The following is a 15269-nucleotide window of genomic DNA, read 5'->3' on the forward strand; positions in this document are numbered from 1 at the left end:
TGACTCCAAACTTTTGAGAGGTAATGTGTATTGTGAGTGGGTGTCAAAGTAGTACTTCAGAGAACTTTGCATTATTTTTTGTAAGGTTGGTTGTCACTGGCAGAGCATAAACATCTGTTGTGTGGCTCATGATGTAATAGCTGCTTTAAAACTTTGTTTGAAATCATCTTCACATTTGTTTCACAAATGGATAGTAATTTTAGATCTTTGATGGTCAAGTCTGAATTTTTGAGTGGCACTTGATGCCTCGACATGTAATTGGCTCATTTGGGCAAAACAATGTAATGGCCTGATCAAGCTAATGCTTTCAAGGCCATATGAAGCATTACAAAATTAAAATAATTGATCATTTAGCTGTCTCCTAGGAATCTCCGGCTAGCAGTCTGGAGCACAAGGGAAAGAACAATGGCACATCAATCAAACAGCAGCTTTTATACAATGGATGAGAAGTGGCAAACACATGCAGTATGGAGTAACAATGTAGTTTTATGAAACTTTGACAACAGTTTTTTTTAGATTTAATATCCAGGCACATTAAATTACGTTTGATTACACCGTGATACAATAAAAGTGCAAATGTCACACAGTGACAAGCCACTGCTTTTCACAGAAGTCAAAACTGTACATGTACAACATAAATACATTGATGAATATGCATGCTTAATTGACAAGCCGTTTGCACCTGTCTGCTGAGCAGTATACATTTGTCATTGTCAGCCTTTACAGCTGAAGCAGAAATGTTCCTCCTAACTTGAAAGATGAGAACGACTACATAAAGAGCAGAACGTTGACAACTCCATATAGCTGAAGAATAAGAAGAGTTTGTTTCTTCATCAAAACCGATTTGGAGAAATTTAGCATATCACTTGCTCACCAATGGATCCTCTGCAGTGAATGGGTGCCATCAAAATTAGAGTCCAAACAGCTGATAAAAACATCACAATAATCCACAAGTAATCCATACGACTCCAGTCCATCAATTAACATCTTGTGAAGTGAAAAGCTGCATGTTTGTAAGAAACAAATCCATCTTTAAGATGTTTTTAACTTCAAACTGCTGTTTCTGGCTAAAACACGTGTCAAACTCCGGTCCTGAAGGGCCGGTGTCCTGCTAGCTCCAACCAGCTCCAAAACACATGCCTGGAAGTTTTTAGTAATCCCTGAAGACCCTGACTAGCTGGTTCAAGTGTGTTTAAATAGGGTTGGAGCTAAACTCAGAAAACCAGTGGTCCTCCAGGAACTGAATTTGACACCCCTGGGCTAAAATACAAGTCCTCTATCCAAGCACAGTTTACTGATTATTATGGATGTTTTTGGCCAGAAGTGATATTGATGGATTTGTTTTTTAAATGTGCAGATTTTCGCTTCACAAGACATTAATTGATGGACTGGATTCATGTGGATTATTGTGATGTTTTTATCAGCTGTTTGACTCATTTTACGGCACCCATTCACTGCACATGATCCATTTGTGTGCAAGTGATGGTCTTCTTGGAAGGCCTGAGGGTGAAAAAATATTGAGCCATTTTCATTTTTAGGTGAACTAATTCTTTTAAAGTGTATTTTCTTTGCCATCTTTTCCTTTGTTGTGCTTTTACCCAAAACTTTACCCATCTCCTTGAACATTCCTGGACATTTTATCTGGTTGCATTCTTGAATATAGGCTGTCTGATAAAATACTTGCATGATAACATCATTCTTACATAATGTATAAGTTCTGCAAAATAGGCCTATAAACAATCTTTGTGATTTGGTACTTATCAAAAGGAAACTGCAATGAAGTCTCTTGATTTGACACATTTCCTATGTATGCTATTGTCTGTATGTTCTCATCAGGCTACATCTGTAGGCACTTGAACTCTTGGCTATGATGCACCAACAGACTCCTGAGATTCCAGCTCGCATGACAGAAATCGGTTGGAATTATCGCTGTACCTTCGGTTTTGAAGAAATGACATTCTGAAGACAAAAAAAACAGAAAACATTTATATTCTGCTTTGTTGGAAAGAAGCAAAGAAGCTTTCTTGGAAAAAAGCAAATGCAGCGTAATGCAAATTTCTTTCTCCTTTTATTGCTGTAGGTTTTCTAAGAAAAAGAATATATACTGTTAATGCCAATGGACAGTGAATAAAAACAGATGAGCAGGATAATGCAAATCAGAAGAAAAGACAGAAACAGACCAGACACAATCAGAGCAACAGATTCTTTGAACATATATAGCCTTATGGATTGTTTATGGACTGACTTTGGATGTGACATGCAATCTCTAAATATCCCTGTTATGATGTCTTAGAAACATCAAAAGTTATTCCTTAATGGGTTCAATTTGTCAGTACACTTTTTAACTGTGCTTAGATTTGTTTTAGCTTTCGATAACTATGGTTTCAAAGGATCTCTCTTAATGGTTTTTATTAAAAAAAAAAACTCAAGCAAACGTCTCAGGTTACTTATGTAACCATGGTTCCCTGAGTAGGGAATGAGACACTGCGTCCTCTAGGGGTCGCTATGGGGAATGCCTCGTCGTGACCCGTGTCTGAAGCATACATTGAAAAAACAGCAAGCATCAGGGAGGCAGAGGAAGGGCCTAATCCAACTGATGCTGCTGGTTCCAGGTGCTCTGGAAAAACAGAGAACTCAACTTCTCATGTGAGAGGAGAACTCCGAATTCAGAGGATAACGTTGCTCATTCCAGGTAACCCTTTGAAAAAAGGGGAGCACTGCTCAAACTACCATGAGGACAGCCCATGGAGCGAGGCATCCAACTCCTCAGAGAGGATTAACGCTTGAAAGAAAACACCATACTCATAATAACCCTCACTGGTGAGGGGAGCGATGCTTCCAGAGTGTGTCGATAGAGACACACTAGTTGAGTGGAGCCCAAGGAACAGGGGTCTAACCAACTCAGGGAAAGGGAACGAGGTCAAAAATGCGTAACCCCTACCATACAGGATTTTTAGAAAAGTGGGCAAAGCATAACGTGCACACTTACAAGCTATGTGGATTTTAGAAAGTTGGCAAAGCATAACGTGCACACACGTCCTGCAGCATGTTCCAAAGCTGGAACAGCTAGCAATAATTTACTTAGCTGTGGGAGCAACACACCTAGTTCTCAATCACCCCTACCATACAGGATTTTTAGAAAAGTGGGCAAAGCATAACGTGCACACTTACCACTTATGTGGATTTGTAGAAAAGTGTGCAAAGCTTAACGTGCTGCACTTATTTTAGAGAATGATGTGTAGCTCCCGGCGCCTATTTATACTATAGTCGCACCGGTAGTGACGTCATGGCTGTCGCCGGCCAACGAGTTCGTGTTTTTTCAATGTATGCTTCAGACACGGGTCACGACGAGGCGTTCCCCATAGCGACCCCTAGAGGACGCAGTTCGAAGTTCCCATGAAAGGGAACCATGACATGCATTCCTCCAAATTTAGATATCCATTAACATCTAATTAAACCATGTTGAAGAGTTTTTGCACAATTATGGTGCACATCCATTAAGAGATTCAAAAAGAAAACTTTCACAATGCTCAGTTCTGTGTTACAGTTGCCATTTAGATGACATCTGTGACTAAGTATTAATTTTAATAAATGTAGATTTCATCCAAAACTCCTAATAGGGTTGAGTTACCAGAATTATGAATGTTTTGCTAATATGGAATAGATACAATACTGCTCAAAAGTTGTAATGTTTTTTTTAGGTCTCTTATTTATTTGAATAAAACACAGTAAAATTGTGATCTGTTATTACAATTTAAAATAATTGTTTTCTATTTTTATGTTTTAAATGTAATTTACTCCTGTAATGGCAAAACTGAATTTTCAGTGTCACATGATCCTTCAGAGATCATCAAATATGTTCATTTGGTGCTCAAGAAACATTTCTTATTATTATCAATGCTGAAAACAGTTGTGCTGCTTAATTTTTGTGTGTGTGGAAACTGATACATTTTCAGGATTCTTTGATGAATACAAAGTTTAAAAAAAATATATATATATAAATAATCCTTTGTAACAAAAAATAAATATCTTTACTGCCATTTTTATATCAATTTAATGTGTCCTTGCTGAATAAAAATATTAATTTCTTCATAAAGAAAAATTGTAATGCAACTCAAGACAAGTTCATTGTCATAGATTAAACTAACTGTTCTAAATCTTGATTTGACTGAAGTATGTTGTATGCTGTCCACATGTCTATACTCCATATTAATATCTGATTTTTAAAGCCCTTGCAGACATCCAAAATAGAAAGAGCAGTAAGTGTGTTCACATGGGCTTTAAAAAATAGCTTTCAGAATTTAGACTACAGCTAAAAGTTAAAATGGTCATTTCTGGCACTGTTTGCAACTACTGTGCAAATGTTACATCGTCTTATATTAATGAGCCAAGCTAGCAAGGTTTATTATGTGTCCCTTTCACTTTCCATATCGTTCCTACATCTCCGGTTGAATGACTGTAGCTGGTGCTTAATGTTAAAAAAAGAAAACATCATCAAGGAGGAGCAGAATGTGGGGCAGAAACTCTCAAACTAGCACTTGATCTGCATTATCTCAGCACTACAGCAGGTTTTGGTGAACCTAAGCTCACTGCAGATCTTCTTAGGATGAAACTTCACACTATCATGCATTTAAGCTGAGCAGTAAAACTCTTCATCACGGACAGCATAAGTGTCACATCCCATTTGTCTTGCATGAATAGGGCTCTACGGGGTTCTGTCCTCAGCATGTTGTTCATTTAACCATGATACAGCACAACAACAGCTGTTTGGTGAAGTGAAACAGCTGAAAGAATGTGTCTTGGGTTCAAGTATGCTGGGGGAGTATAGTGTGATTGACTCATGTGAAAGTCGGTAGGGTAAGACCGAGGAATTCTCAGCCTGACTGTCACACAAGCCACAAACTCGCTAAGTTCCTCATCACTTTCTCATCTCTCCGACTGGCTTTTCCTTCCTTCTTAAAATCTGACAAGACTTGACCTCTCAGTTTATTGCACAAGTAAATGCAAATTTTGTTAAAGGGATAGTTCACCCAAAAATGTCAACCTCATGTTGTTCCAATGCTATTTTTTCCACGGTAAACAACAGGACAAATTAATAATTTGAATAATTTTACACAGGTCTTTTTCATGTTTTTTTTTTTGGTGAACTATCTGTTCTTTTATAGACCATCCCAATAAATATAATACAAAGTCTGAATAATGTGAGACTGGTGTATAGTACACGTATCTAAAAATACACATAATTTCATAATCACATGGTTTAACAGAAACAAAGTTCTACAATGCAATCCGCAAATTAACTTGGGTAGAATGGAAATGTTATTCTTCACTGATACATTTGCTTTGTAAATGAATGCTGATTTATAAGAAGTAAATGTGTGCGCTTCTGCTGCCCAGAATAAAATGAGATTAACCTTGAATGTCAGAGTGAAATCTGATGAAATTATTCTTATCTAATCAAATGTCAAAACTTAAAACCTTGTTAGCTTTACTCATAGAATGCCTTGCAAATATATGCAGCAGGATTGTTATTTGTAAATTGAACATTATGTACATAGTGTGGTGGGTAATGTATTAAAATATGAACTTTTCTAAGGTCTCCAAAATTTTGGGAAGTTGTTGAGACATACATGACTTTTTAAAGGCACAGATCACACCAAAAATGAAAATTTACTCAGCCTCATGTTGCTCCAAACCTTTAGGAATTTCTTCTGTTGAACACAAAAGATGATATTTTGAAGAATGTTGCCAAACAGCTGCTGTGCTCCATTGACTTGTATTGTATTTTTTTCCCCATATGAAGTCAGTGGCTACCAGCAACTGGTTACCAACATTCTTCAAAATATCTTATTGTGTGTTTAACCGAAGAAAGAAATTCATACAGGGTTGGAACAACTTGAGGGTAAGTACATTTTCATTTTTGGGTGAACTATTCCTTTAAGTTGTATTGCTGACCATATGTTCAAATTTTACTAAGCTCCAATTAAAAATAATCTTTAAATAATTTTGCAGTTAGCAAATCAGCTCAAACTCTTATTAATCTACCAAAAGAAAAGAGGAACCCTTTGGGTCGACAGACATGCCTTGAAACCTTTTTCAGGCCGTTCTCATGAACTGTTCTATAATAAGACTGAGATTGATAAACTCAGTAATCCAGTTCAGATGAGTGCCCCCCTTTATGAGCTACATTATACTCCTAATGTCCAATAATTCTCCCCATATGCCAAAACAGATTCCTACAACAGGCCAGGCAGGCTTTGAGCTCTGAAACTTTGTAAAAAGAGCAGCCTGTCTGCCTCAAAGCGTTCTTCTTTGACTGATCTCGGTCCTCTTCTCGTTTATGTCCTTAGCTAGAAGCTATCAAATTTTTTTTAACATGCCCAGAGATGAACAGAAAAGAAAGATGAGGGGGAAAAGAGAAGATAAAAAATAAGGGTAGAAAAATATACTTGTATTTAAGCGGCTTGCTGGAATATTAATTTCTGATTGGTCATTGCTCCATCCAGCCATCTAATATATCTGCTCTTTCAGGTAAAATTCACATTTGTGAAACTTCTACAAAATTTTGCGGGCAAAGATGGTCCATTCTTCACTGTCAATAGTGTAGCGATGCATTAAGCACCGTGATCAGTTCCAAACTAATCAGCTTTATATTGGTCAGTGTGGCGAAACTTACGAATCCAATGCAAAATCCGCACAGGGATCTCGTCCCTCAAATTTCCAGTCGAAGGGATTCTTATTGAGATGACAGCATTTCACTGTACAAACGTGCCTTTAGGGTGTGGCCATATTTAATATTGCTCAGCGAAATTTTGCGGGCAAAATCCAGTTGTTCCAATGGGAATTTGCGCGACTGGGAGTTTCGCATAAGGGGTGAAAATGTTCCCGACATAGATTTCGCTTATGTTCATTGGTCAACTGTGTGAGCAGTGCTTCAAATATCTCTACACTATTGACACTGGACCTTTCTTTGCCCACAAAATTTTGCTGAAATTTCGCAAATGGTACTGCACCTTAACTGAAATCGGTGATAGCCTACTTTAATATACTCATTTCATAACAACATAACTGCTGCCATCTAGCTTCTCATTTCTCAATTATAAAGAAAATGACCTCAGATGACTTCAGTTCTTAGTACATTAATATTGTTGCAGTGTTTGTCTTTTCGCTAGTCCAGTTGTTTCGTAAGTTGTAATGGACTATTTTTCTTCTCTTAGCTGAAGCTAGGCGATTCTCTGGTTAACTCAAATTAATATTTAATGTCTTCCATTCCTCTTCTGCGTCCTAATTACCCCATCAGGGTTTATTTTGCGATAATGACCGACTGACTGTACATTAACAGAGAAACACCGTCCTCTATTATTTGCAGATATTGATTGGAAACAGAATCGAATGGGCAAATAAAATCCAACAAGTAACTGCACAGACCAATTAGTGCCAGAGAAGAGGAACAATCCGTGAACATCACCCAACCTTCTGCTCTTAAAGTAACTAAGTCTGAGTGCAGTAATTAGTCTATCTCAGTCATCTGTAACGGCACCTGACATATAAATTACATATTGAACATTATCCGCTGGTTCTTTCCTCTGCACTTCTTCATGAAGAGGTTTTTATTTTATTTATCTATTTTGGTATACAGTAATAATAAAAGTGTGACTTGAAACTGAGCACACAAGTTTACTTTCACAGCAAACCGCACTCTGCTTACTGTGAACATGTGCTAAAGATAAAACAGAGTACGGGTGGTCAAAAATAAGACGGGTCATGAGAATGTGTGCAGATATATCTAACCAAACAAACCTTCATTTTGATATCGAAGTAGTATGATCACTTAAAAACATCCCAGACATCTGTAACAAATCATACCACAAGAGGATACGGATTCCTCGCTTGTATCTATCAAGCTGCATTTCTAGAGTAATCCATGCATATTCTGCACGAGAAAAGAAATGATACAAAACAAAACATTTTCAATATTGTCAGTGAAAATTAAGAGGCCATATACTGAAATTCCACCTGGCCAAATATCTGTTGTACACCTATGTTTAATTAATCATTCCTGACAAATTTGGCACTGCCTTTACATTGGATCCATATGTTCACACGGACACCGGGGGAACAAACCCTCTAGATGCCTGAACAACCTGCCATGGTATTAAAACAAGAAATACAAAACAGTGTCTAAACAGTTTTTTCACGGAGAGTTTAAAAATCACAACTTCTGATCATTTAATCAGAACTCAAAATCTGAAGCACTTCAAAATCTAAAATAAACAACATTTTAAAATGCTCACAATTACAAAATAAGCCACAAAAAAAAAACCTAACATGGATTGCGAAATGATATGAAAAAAGTGACAGGGCCATAAATAAGGAGCGTAATAATCAATGTGACTCCCTGTGAACCTTTTTTAAAACCATGGGGGAAATGATTTAAAATAGATACACATGTAAGGCCCTATCCATTAGTCTGATGACCAGCTCATAGCCTGACCTGACATTAACCTGAAACACAAGGATTTGGTGCAGCTGAGAGTGAAACTGGTGCAGTTTTGAACAAACATGGAAACATCATCTTTATCAGTGGGTTATAGCGGATACCCTTCAAATGCTCAGTCCGAACCTCACTTATAGACTCACAAGAGAAACGGTAGAGATAAATTGTGTTCAGGTTACAGGTACCAGTGATTATCTGTTTTCAATTTAAGCTGTTTAACAGTTATCAAAGAAATTATTAAATTAATAAGTGGTCTTTAAGACTGCTGATATTTAAATGTATAGTTTGAAATAGACCCAAAATCGAAAATTCTGTCATTATTCACTCACCCTCATGTTATTTCAAACCTGTGTGACTTACTTTCTTCCATGGAAAACAAAAGTAGACATTTAGCATTTTGCTTTCTTAATGACCAAGGGCTTCAAGCTCCAAATATGACAAAAAGTACCATATAATTTAGGCAATCTAGTCCAAGTCTTCTGAAGCCATACAATAGTTTGTGTGAAAAACAAATGAATTTTTTGGCACAGATCAAGGTGTGCCAACAATTAATATATGCATATGCATATTCAAATCACACAACTGTAATGATACTTTCATGGTCCTGTTTTAGTAATTGTTTGGAGGCTGTCAGCCCCTGGTCACCATTTACTTTCATATTATTGAAAAGAGAGCACCAACATTTTCTTTCGTGGTCTATGGAACAGTGTTATTTTAGTATTATTTATATACTATTATAATTAGTAATAAACAATACAGTTTTAGTATTTATTAATAGTTATCATTAATATTTTTAATCATTTGAATTAGCTTTTATTTGTATATTTTCATTAAGTTTGAGTAATTTTGTTATATGCTTTTTAATTCGTTTTTTCATATGTCTATATAGCTTTAAATCCTTTTTATTTCAGTTCTAGTAGTTTTAGTACGTCAACTTGAAACTTAGTTATTTCAGTTAGTTGCCCAAACAGCATTTCACATTTTTAAGTTTTTCATCTAATGTTAATATTTTATTTCACTTTTATTTAAATGACCAAAAACTATTTTTTTTAACAGTTTTAGTTTTGTAGTTAACAACAACAACTCAAATTGTTAATTTAAAAAGTCAAACCAAGATTACATCAACATGCCAGCACCTTTTATGATATGCTATATATAATCAAATAGTTTATCATCCCAAGATAATTAATAATAATAACTATTTATTTGAAAGTTATGCCCTCTTTTAGACACAGCGAGGAGGTTTGCTCATCACTGGCACTATTTGTATAGTGGGTTACTAAAATAGTGCCACTTTTAAAATCAATTTGAGCTAATAACTGCTTTGGCGAGGAGAGAAAGCTTGTAAAGTACATTGTAAAATCAATCGGACACATTAACCCATTGCACCTGTTAACCCACTCTAACTGTCTGACATCTTAATGGCAGAAACTAAAACTACACAGTTATTATAGCCGACACCCTAAAACATCACAATCAATATTTAAGGCCTTTACTGCAGTGTCAAATTCATCACAAGACAGAGTTAGTGTCAAAATGGCTTCAATCACAGGTTGGACCCTTTTTTAAAAATGTGTTGAGACAGGTCTGTCCGTCTCTGAATAAAAGTGATGTCAGGGTTCAGGTGCCATCAAATTGAATCTCTCTCTCTAACAGGACGTTTTTATGGGCTGCAATAACAACAATGTCCTTAATCTAAGATAGGGTCATAAAACATGTGACCACCTTCATCTCAGCTTCTATTCAAGAAGTTATCAGCGAGAGAACGCTATCAGGATGTTCTCATTCCTCTGCTCCTTATTAGATTGAAGAGCAACAATAAAACATTCTCTCATATGTTTTGCTTTTATTTCTTGGCTTTGTGTTTCACGGCTGTGTGGAGGATTTGATTTGACCTTGGCTGAACCTGAACGCGAGACGTTTACCTTCAAACTTGTTAACATGTACATATCTATCTGAATAGGTTTTGGACACAGTCCTGCATTATAAATTCTTGGAACACCACAATCTTTTGCGGTACCTGGTTCTGATTGAGCCAGAGGTCCAAAGTTCCTCTCACAAACGTGAAGATTTTTCAGTCACACCGAACGAAACGTGAGTCCGGCTGCCACTGAACACTGAGCAGATTGCATGAGTAGAGAGCGAACTTAAACCACATGGCTATAGCGCTAAGCTGCCCAAATGTTCCTCGGTTGGGAAAACGACACATTCCAGAGGTACCGTTGGGAATGTTCTAGGGAAAAAAATGTGTAGAATATGGAAATTGTGAAAGGCTGTGATTGATGGTTAAGGTTTGCTGGATGGTGGCCATTAGAGAAGTCTCTATGGAAACAGAAGCAGAGAGAGATGTGTCTTTTGACACCTTTTCTGCATCGCCAATCATCAGTCTGATAATGAACAAAGTGGGAAAAATGCAGAGCTAAAATACTTCATGCGGGATCAAGGCTGTAGCTTTCAGACAAAAAAAATCACTTCTCGCTGTTTTCGCTCATGTTGCACAAGGACAGATTCTGCAGCAGCTCCTGACGAAAGGGACTAAGTGGAACTCCTTATATTTATAGCATTTGAAAGCTGCTTTAAAACAAAACACTGCAATTAAGTGAGCTGAATGTTTACTATTAATTTGGATACAATAATATCAACAGGGAAGTACATTTCAGTAGGGGTGGGGGGGTAAATCTGAGAATCAACCATTATTTTTACTTCCTTCAGAAACATCATCTGAGATCATCTTGGCACAGGCTGCCTCAGGAAAAGCAAAGATGAAATCAAGCCTTTGAAAAAACACTAAAGTTAAACAGTAGCAGCTAAATATAACAGACTATATTCAAAATATAATTTATTTCATGTCCACTACTGATGATAATTATATATACAGTGGCTACGGAAAGTATTCAGACCCCCTTAAATTTTTCACTCTTTGTTATGTTGCAGCCATTTGCTAGAATAATTTTTTGACAATTTTCTTCAGAAATATCATATTTTATCCATTAAGAGAACATGTACCATAATCTCACACATTTATTTTGTGCACCCTGTTTTTCAGTTTGCTTGAAATTGCATTTATGTCATTTTACATTTTTTGAATCAATCAGTTTTGGAGTTCAAAATAATGAATAAAAAATGTTAGTCAAGATTATCTATATTACTTTTATTTAATTGATCAAAATACCTTAGAAAAATAGATTGAGGTTAAATGTAATTTTCTTTCAAATAAGAAAATATTCCATTGTACTCATGTCCACAAACATTTGTCAGCTATGTTACTAAACAAACAGCCCTCCTCCCTGGAAAAGCTATTAAAAATATTATTATTTTAATTACAAATAATATGACAAAATGTCAAAAACAGTTAGTTAATTTGAGGATAATGAATATTAAACCATATTCTGAATAATATACAGCAAATTAAGACTTAAAAGACTTCAAATAAGATGCCACGTAACTGGCCAAGGGCTTTACACCACACTAAATCCTAAAAAAGAAGACTACTCATGCAAACCAAACATCACAGTTTGTCTAGAGCCACTTAACAGTAATAAAATGGGGAATAATTCCCCAAAGCATCATTGTAACAAAGCAAATCATAAGGATACACCCATTATATTGGTGCATTAAACGACAAGTATTTTGCTAGGACGAGACGGCAAACCACTGAGCGTAGACATTCAGAGTACTGGCCTTAGTTATAAAAATCAGAAAGGTCAAAACATCAATGAAGTAATTCTTTCGCCTGGGGTGGAAAACACACAAATAATAGAAATGCACAAATAAAAGACGGGAAAATAAATAGTGGTGTATTTAAAATGCCTCATAAAGTTTCACAGCGATGAACATTGCATGGTCACAACCATGTGCTTTTGTTTTGATCAAGAGCCGCAATGATCGCATATATACTTGTGCAAAACCAGTGTGGGGGTAATTGCCTTTGTAATGGCAAAGCCCACTTAAAACAGTCTGAAACTATGAGGAGAAAAACAACTGGACATGTGGAAAGACTTGTTGCTGAACATTCTACCAGCTCTTGTGGCTAAACGCAGCTTTTCACTTTCAAAGTTACTGAGCGTGTTCCAGCCAATTATGTCATTTTAAGTGTCTTGTAAAAGCCTGTGTGGAATTAGCAAGTTTCTAAATGGGTTTTATAAAGATAATGTTTATGATCATGTCTAAGATAGTCTAAGATTACAGTGACATTATAATTTCTATCATTTTTATCAACATTTTTCAGGCCAAGGATAAATAGAGAGAAGGAACAAGGACCCCCTGTTACATAATGTACATAACTGAGGGTTGCATTCGAAGCTTTACACTATTGAAAAACCATTAAAATAATCATTATTGAATATATATATTGGCACATTACATTAAAATTTTACATAATGCATTTTGTGAGCGGAATGGTGAAACATTTAGCTGAACTTTAGCTTTAGTCGACTTAATATTGTATTTTTGTTTACCTCTTTTTCTCAGAAAGTATGGAAAATTAAATATTAGTAAACATACAGATTAGCCATGGATGCCCAATAGAAGATCCCTGATACAGAAATTACGAACGTACCTAATTTCTGAAATATTTATGTAAACATCAAAAACAAAAATGATAAATATACTATCGTTCAAAAGATTGGAGTCAGTAATTTTTTAAAGAAATTGATACCTTTATTCAGCAAGGATGTATTAAATTAATCAAAAGGGATAAATACATTTATAATGTAACAAAAGACATTTATTTCAAATACTGCTCTTTTGAACATTCTGCTCATCAAAGAAACTTAAAAATGTGCAGTTTACACAAAATTATTACAGCACAAACATTTTTAACATTGATAATAATAAGAAATGTTTTTTGAGTAGCAAGCATATTAGAATGATTATTAGAATGATTTCTGAAGGACCATGTGACACTGAATACTGGAGTAATGGCTGCTGAAAATTCAGCTTTGCCATCACAGGAATAAATTACATTTTAAAATATATTAAAATAGAAAACATTTATTATAAATTGTAATAGTATTTCACAATATTGCTGACCCCAAAGTTTTGAACTCTGTATACAGTATGAATATATAATGCTTTGTGTATATATTTGTGTAAATATGGCCTTTGGCAAACAACTAAATAAAAAAGGGCCTTAAAGGGATAGTTCACCTTCAGTTGCTGGTCCCCATTGACTTGCATAGCGTTTTTGGCATAGTGCAACTGAAGGTGAACTATCCCTTTAATGATGCAGTGTGTCCAACCAGAAATCTCCATAAAGAGCACTTTACCAACATTCTTACATGCACTTTTCATATATAAGGTTATCGTTCATCTCTTTTCTCCCAGAACTAATTTCTGAAAGCTCAGTTTGTTCAAGAGGGACTAACCGTACCTGAGAGAAATGGAGGTTCCGTTGACAGACTCTGAGCGCTGTCTGCTCGGACTAAAGCCCCGCTGCCGGGCATAGCGCTCATTTCCACAGCACAGGATCATAAGGAAGGCTCTCCGAAAAGCTCGGTTCAGAAATGCATACAGGAACGGATTCAAGCCCGAGTTGATGTAACCCAACCAGAGCCAAGCGGTCCACATCTGCCAGGGCACGCTGTAATTGATGAAGGGATCCACCACATTGGTGATAAAGAAGGGTGCCCAGCACAGACAGAAGCAGCCCATGATGACAGCCAGCGTCTTGGCCGCCTTAGTTTCGTTCTTAATGCGATTGGAACCGTGTTGATCATGGTTGGGGTAAGTCGAAGAAGGGGCCGAGCCTGCCCGATGCAGTGAGCCGATTCGCCGAGCGTGTCCCATAGCGGTGACATAGATTCTCTGATAGGCGAGAACCATCAGCACCAGCGGCACATAAAAGGCCACGGCCGAACACACCAGAGCATAGGGTCGGTTCACCATGAACACACAAGTTGAACTACGGGAAGAGTTGAACTTTCTTTGTTCGATCTGGTCAATTAAAATGAAAAAACACAGAAAATACAATTAACATAATTAAGGATGCATTGATATTACAATTCTTGCTGATACCAATAACTGATAATTATTTTCATTTTATGGTCGATAACTGATAAATGGTTGATATTACAATACTATTTTATCTAAGTAAATTAAAAATAAAACACTAAAAACTTGCTACAAGTGAATTTAGGCATTGCAACATTGTAATGTAAATGGATAGTCATGTTGTGATTTGCTAAAGATTACATTTACTGGGGTTTTTAAAGACAAACCGACTATTAGATACTGTAAAAGGTCATCCAAGTGTAAATATATACATAATACATATAGTATTGTTCAGTAGAATAAAATAATAAAATCACAAATATCGGTTAAACTGATACTGATAACCGATATGGTACGGATTTATCATCTGATACTGTGACCTTCTCAACTACATCCAACAAATAAATTCATACAACATAACTTTCTACAACAAATTTTCACATGCACTACTTTTCAAACATTTGGGATCAGTAAGATTTTTTTGTCTTGTTTTTGAAAGAAGTCTCTTATGCTCACCAAGTCTGCATTTATTTGATCAGAAATACAGTAAAAACTGTAAAATTGTGAAATATTACTAACATTTAAAATAACTGTTGTCTATTTATATATATTGTTAAATTATTTATAAAATAATTTTTATTTATTCCTGTGCTGGAAAAGCTGAAGCCGTTACACTATGCAGTCTCCAGTGTAACATTTCTTTCAGAAAGTACAAAATTATATATATATATATATATATATATATATATATATATATATATATATATATATATATATATAT

At 35.8% G+C, this 15269-nt stretch overlaps 1 protein-coding gene across 1 annotated transcript in view; it reads right to left on the reverse strand.

Annotated features, from left to right (window-relative positions):
• Positions 1-1454: 1454 nt before the first annotated feature.
• Positions 1455-15269, reverse strand: part of LOC107591744 (5-hydroxytryptamine receptor 4-like) — a 17016-nt gene continuing 3201 nt past the window's right edge. Inside the window, exons 5-6 of the mRNA XM_016280980.1 lie at positions 13869-14431; positions 1455-1959 (exon numbers count right to left, since the gene is read on the reverse strand). Of these exons, the coding sequence (XP_016136466.1) occupies positions 1866-1959; positions 13869-14431 (657 nt within the window). The 3' untranslated portion in view covers positions 1455-1865. The remainder of the gene's footprint in view (positions 1960-13868; positions 14432-15269) is intronic.

The sequence above is a fragment of the Sinocyclocheilus grahami genome, unplaced genomic scaffold, assembly GCF_001515645.1.
Source record: "Sinocyclocheilus grahami isolate Dianchi unplaced genomic scaffold, SAMN03320097.WGS_v1.1 scaffold145.1, whole genome shotgun sequence".
Classification (NCBI taxonomy): Eukaryota; Metazoa; Chordata; class Actinopteri; order Cypriniformes; family Cyprinidae; genus Sinocyclocheilus; species Sinocyclocheilus grahami.